This window comes from Caloenas nicobarica, unplaced genomic scaffold (assembly GCF_036013445.1).
Source record: "Caloenas nicobarica isolate bCalNic1 unplaced genomic scaffold, bCalNic1.hap1 Scaffold_249, whole genome shotgun sequence".
NCBI lineage: Eukaryota > Metazoa > Chordata > Aves > Columbiformes > Columbidae > Caloenas > Caloenas nicobarica.
The window spans coordinates 174,318-180,156 of NW_027017238.1; the positions used below are offsets into that span (position 1 = coordinate 174,318).

Consider the following 5,839-nt stretch of genomic DNA (forward strand, 5'->3'; position numbering starts at 1 on the left):
CAGACACACACACAGCCGGGCTGTTCCCCAGACACACACACAGCCGGGCCGTTCCCCAGACACACACACAGCCGGGCTGCACCCCAGACACACACACAGCCGGGCTGTTCCCCAGACACACACACAGCCGGGCCGTTCCCCAGACACACACACAGCCGGGCTGCACCCCAGACACACACACAGCCGGGCCGTTCCCCAGACACACACACAGCCGGGCTGTTCCCCAGACACACACACAGCCGGGCCGTTCCCCAGACACACACACAGCCGGGCTGTTCCCCAGACACACACACAGCCGGGCTGCACCCCAGACACACACACAGCCGGGCTGCACCCCAGACACACACACAGCCGGGCCGTTCCCCAGACACACACACAGCCGGGCCGTTCCCCAGACACACACACAGCCGGGCCGTTCCCCAGACACACACACAGCCGGGCCGTTCCCCAGACACACACACAGCCGGGCTGCACCCCAGACACACACACAGCCGGGCCGTTCCCCAGACACACACACAGCCGGGCTGTTCCCCAGACACACACACAGCCGGGCTGTTCCCCAGACACACACACAGCCGGGCTGCACCCCAGACACACACACAGCCGGGCCGTTCCCCAGACACACACACAGCCGGGCCGTTCCCCAGACACACACACAGCCGGGCCGTTCCCCAGACACACACACAGCCGGGCCGTTCCCCAGACACACACACAGCCGGGCCGTTCCCCAGACACACACACAGTCGGGCTGTTCCCCAGACACACACACAGCCGGGCTGTTCCCCAGACACACACACAGCCGGGCTGCACCCCAGACACACACACAGCCGGGCCGTTCCCCAGACACACACACAGCCGGGCTGCACCCCAGACACACACACAGCCGGGCTGCACCCCAGACACACACACAGCCGGGCCGTTCCCCAGACACACACACAGCCGGGCCGTTCCCCTGACACACACACAGCCGGGCCGTTCCCCAGACACACACACAGCCGGGCTGTTCCCCAGACACACACACAGCCGGGCTGCACCCCAGACACACACACAGCCGGGCCGTTCCCCAGACACACACACAGCCGGGCTGTTCCCCAGACACACACACAGCCGGGCTGTTCCCCAGACACACACACAGCCGGGCTGTTCCCCAGACACACACACAGCCGGGCTGCACCCCAGACACACACACAGCCGGGCCGTTCCCCAGACACACACACAGCCGGGCTGCACCCCAGACACACACACAGCCGGGCTGTTCCCCAGACACACACACAGCCGGGCCGTACCCCAGACACACACACAGCCGGGCCGTTCCCCAGACACACACACAGCCGGGCCGTTCCCCAGACACACACACAGCCGGGCTGCACCCCAGACACACACACAGCCGGGCCGTTCCCCAGACACACACACAGCCCGGCCGCTCCCCGGATCCGCACCAATCGTTTATTGGGGGGTCGCGGTTCGGGGAGCCCCCGAGCCCCCCCGCCCGTCCCTGGGGGCCGTTACCTGGCAACCCGCGCGCCAAGGAGGCAGCTTCTGATTGGCTGTTGCCAGGCAACGGCCGCACGGAACTCGGAAGTGGCGGCGAGGCCTAGTAGCGCCCCGAGGCCTAACGGGCCCCGAAGCCCCAAATCTGGATGTTTTGGGTCAATTCTTCTCTGTTTGTCCCATTCGGCGGGTCCGATTTTGTCCCGGGGAGGGGGTCAGGAAATCACACGGGCTCCATTTGCAGCGGGGGCCCCTCCGGGGGCGGCTCCGGCAGCCGCAGCGCCGCGTGGGCCCCGATCAGCAGCAGGGAGGCCCCTGGGCGGAAACGGGGGTCCCGAAAAAACCCCAAACCAGCCCAAAACGGGGGGCTGGGGGGGGGGTTTGGGAGGTGGGGGGTTGTTTTGGGGGGGTTTCAGGGGCTTCTTGGGGGATTTGGGTTTTTTTGGGGGTCTTGGAGTTTTGGGGGGGTCGGGGGTATTTTGGGGGGTCTGAGGGTTTTCTTTGGGGGGTCGGGGGTCTCAGGTTCGAGGGCTTGATTTGGGGGTTTCTCAGGGGTTTGCGGGGGAATTTGGGGTTTTTTGGGGGTGTTTTTTGGGGGGTCTCAGGAATTTTTGGAGGCTTTTTTGCAGGGGAGGTTTAGGGAGATTTGGGGGTTTTGGGGGGTATTTTTGGGGGGTCTCAGGGTTTTTGGGGGTGTTATTTTTCAGGGGGTCGTGTGGGTACTTGGGGGTTTCTCCGGGTTTTTTGGGGGGTTTTTAGGGGAGTCTCAGGGCCTTGGGGGGGTTTCTATTTTGGGGGGTCTCAGGGTTGTATTTTTGGGGTGAATCTGGTGGATTTTGGGGTGTTTTCCTCACCCAGCCCCCAGCAAACAGCGGCTCCGGCGCCGAAGAACCAGAAAAGGGGGAGAGAGACGAGGGCGGCGACGGCCGGAGGCGGGGGCAGCTCGTAACCTGGGAGAAAAACCAGTATGGACCAGTACGGACCAGTACGGACCAGTATGGACCAGTACGGACCAGTACAGACCAGTACAGACCAGTACGGACCAGTACAGACCAGTACGGACCAGTACGGACCAGTACGGCATCCCAGTGACCCTGCAGTTCGCACAGGTCCTCCCAGTTCCCCCCAGTTCCCTCTCAGTTCCTCTCAGTTTATCCCAGTTGCCCCAGTTTATCCCAGTCCCTCCCAGTCTACCCCAGTCTATCCCAGTATCCCCCAGTCCCTCCCAGTATCCCCCAGTCCTTCCCAGTTCCTCCCAGGCCCTCCCAGTATCCTCCAGTATCCCCCAGTCCCTCCCCGTCCCTCCCAGTATCCCCCAGTCCTTCCCAGTTCCTCCCAGGCCCTCCCAGTATCCTCCAGTATCCCCCAGTCCCTCCCAGTCCCTCCCAGTATCCCCCAGTCCTTCCCAGTTCCTCCCAGGCCCTCCCAGTATCCCCCAGTATCCCCCAGTCCCTCCCAGTATCCCCCAGTCCCTCCCAGTATCCCCCAGTCTCCCCCAGGCCCTCCCAGTTTCTCCCAGGCCCTCCCAGTATCCCCCAGTTTCTCCCAGTCCCTCCAGTATCCCCCAGTCCCTCCAGTATCCCCCAGTTTCTCCCAGTCCCTCCAGTATCCCCCAGTCCCTCCCAGTATCCCCCAGTCCCTCCCAGTATCCCCCAGTCTCCCCCAGTCCCCCCAGTCTCCCCCAGTCCCTCCCAGTATCCCCCAGTCTCCCCCAGTCTCCCCCAGTCCCTCCCAGTCCCTCCCAGTCTCCCCCAGTCCCTCCCAGTATCCCCCAGTCTCCCCCAGTATCCCCCAGTATCCCCCAGTCTCCCCCAGTCTCCCCCAGTCCCTCCCAGTATCCCCCAGTCCCTCCCAGTATCCCCCAGTCCCTCCCAGTCCCTCCCAGTATCCCCCAGTATCCCCCAGTCCCTCCCAGTTTCTCCCAGTTTCTCCCAGTCCCTCCCAGTCTCCCCCAGTATCCCCCAGTCCCTCCCAGTCTCCCCCAGTCCCCCCAGTGCTCACCCATCAGCAGCGCCCCCTTCTGGCGCATCCGCAGCCGGTACCAAACCCCCAGGAAAACGCCCAGAGCGGCGACCAGACCCGGGGAGGAGATGCTGGGGGGGACGTGGGGCAGCCATGGGGTGGCTGTGGGGCGCGATGTGGGCCCGCAGCCAGCCCCACACCCTGCCCCATAGACCCCAGCCCTGCCCCCCAACCCAGCCCCACATCACCCCCCAGCCCTGCCCCCCATCCTGCCCCACAGCACCCCCCATCTTTCGCCATAGCAACTCCACAGCAGCCCCCACCCCGACCCCCAACCCTGCCCCACAGCAGCCCCACAGCTACCCCCCACACTCCCCACTCCTGCCCCACACTCACAGGCCATAGAGGCCAAGCCCCAGCCGCATAGCAGCCCCACATTTCCCCCCCCCACTCCTGCCCCACACCCTGCCCTATATGTGCCCCACTCACAGCCCATAGAGGCCGATCCCCAGTCCCATTGCCCTGCCCCACACCCTGCCCCATAGCTGCCCCACACTCTGCCCCATAGCTGCCCCACACTCACAGCCCGTAGAGGCTGATCCCCAGCCCCACAGCCCTGCCCCACACCCTGCCCCATAGCACCCCACACTCACAGCCCGTAGAGGCCGATCCCCAGCCCCACAGCCCTGCCCCACACCCTGCCTCAGCACCCCACACTCACAGCCCGTAGAGGCTGATCCCCAGCCCCACTGCCCTGCCCCACACCCTGCCCCATAGCACCCCACACTCACAGCCCGTAGAGGCTGATCCCCAGCCCCACAGCCCTGCCCCACACCCTGCCTCAGCACCCCACACTCACAGCCCGTAGAGGCTGATCCCCAGCCCCACTGCCCTGCCCCACACCCTGCCCCATAGCACCCCACACTCACAGCCCGTAGAGGCTGATCCCCAGCCCCACAGCCCTGCCCCACACCCTGCCCCATAGCACCCCACACTCACAGCCCGTAGAGGCCGATCCCCAGCCCCACACACAGGTAGTTGCTCTGGAAATGGGCCCCATTGCGCCGCAGCCGCTGCCCCACGTCCGCCAAGCCCCGAGGGGCCCCAAAGCGCTGGGGGTCCAGGAACGAGCCCCACGGCCGGACCCCCAAGCGCCGCGTCTGCAGCCACTGCCGGGCCGGCCCGGGGGGCAGCAGCAGCGGGAGCCTGTGGGGTGTGGGGCAGACCCATAGAACGGGACCCATAGCATGGGGTCTGACCCATAGCAAGAGACCCAGAGCGCAGGACCCGCAGCATGGGACCGACAGCGTGGGGCCAGACCCACAGCACAGGACCCATAGCAAGGGACCCATAGTGTGGGGCAGGCCCACAGCACAGGACCCACAGTGTAGGATCTGACCCATAATGTGGGACCCATAGCGTGGGATATGACCCACAGCACAGGACCCATAGCCCGGGACACACAGCATCCCCCCCGCCCCACGCCCTCCCTGTGCCCCACATCCCCCCCGCCCCACGGTGACCCCCCGCCCCACACCCCCTGTGCCCCACACATCCCCCACCCCACATCCCCCCCGCCCCACATCCCCCCCGCCCCACGGTGACCCCCCCGCCCCACACCCCCTGTGCCCCACACATCCCCCACCCCACATCCCCCCCGCCCCACACATCCCCCACATCCCCCCCGCCCCACACATCCCCCGCCCCACATCCCCCCCGCCCCACACCCCCCCCGCCCCACGGTGACCCCCCCGCCCCACACCCCCTGTGCCCCACACCCCCCCGGCCCTCACCTGCCCCCCAGCCCCCACCAGGGGTCGCTGTCACTCGCGGGCTCCAGCGGCTGCTCCGGGGGGGGTTGGGCCGCCATGGCTGGGGGGCACACGGGGGGTCACGGGGGGTCACGGGGGGACGCTTTCGGGGTGTCCCCGCGTTGCCATGGCGACCTCGCCCCCGCCTCACCTGCTTCCGGGGCCGCGCGGCGCCGCGTGGCGGGAAAGGGGCGGGGCCGGGGCGCGGAGCATCATGGGAGATGGGGGCGGAACCATCGGGGGGCGGGGGGGGAGGCAGAGCCCACCCGGGACCCCCGGACACTCGGGGACCCCCCAGAACCACTGGGGACCCCCAAAGCCCCAGAGACCCCCAGGACCCCCCCCCCGGACATTCGGGGACTCCCCAGCGCCCCCCAAAACAACACCAGGGCCCTCGGGACCCCCCCCCGGCCCCCCTCTCCAGCCCCCACCCCCCCCATTTAGTTCTAACGGGCCGGTCCCGCCCCTCCCCCCCCCGCTAATCACCCGCCGCTTAATGAAGATTTATGGGCGGAGCGGGGGGGTCACATGGGGGGGTCACACGGGCGGACCCAGGCGTCCGGCCGCCCCCTCCA

The 5,839-nt window shown here is 67.3% G+C and overlaps 1 protein-coding gene across 1 annotated transcript; it reads right to left on the reverse strand.

Annotated features, from left to right (window-relative positions):
* Window positions 1-1,481: 1,481 nt before the first annotated feature.
* Window positions 1,482-5,500, reverse strand: LOC136002735 (prenylated Rab acceptor protein 1-like). The gene is made up of 6 exons (XM_065657997.1): window positions 5,416-5,500; window positions 5,247-5,325; window positions 4,453-4,659; window positions 3,493-3,584; window positions 2,346-2,441; window positions 1,482-1,806 (listed from the first exon to the last, which is right to left on the reverse strand). Exons 2-6 carry the CDS (start codon window positions 5,321-5,323, stop codon window positions 1,715-1,717), a joined length of 564 nt encoding a protein of 187 aa, XP_065514069.1. The 5' UTR covers window positions 5,324-5,325; window positions 5,416-5,500; the 3' UTR covers window positions 1,482-1,714.
* Window positions 5,501-5,839: the final 339 nt, after the last annotated feature.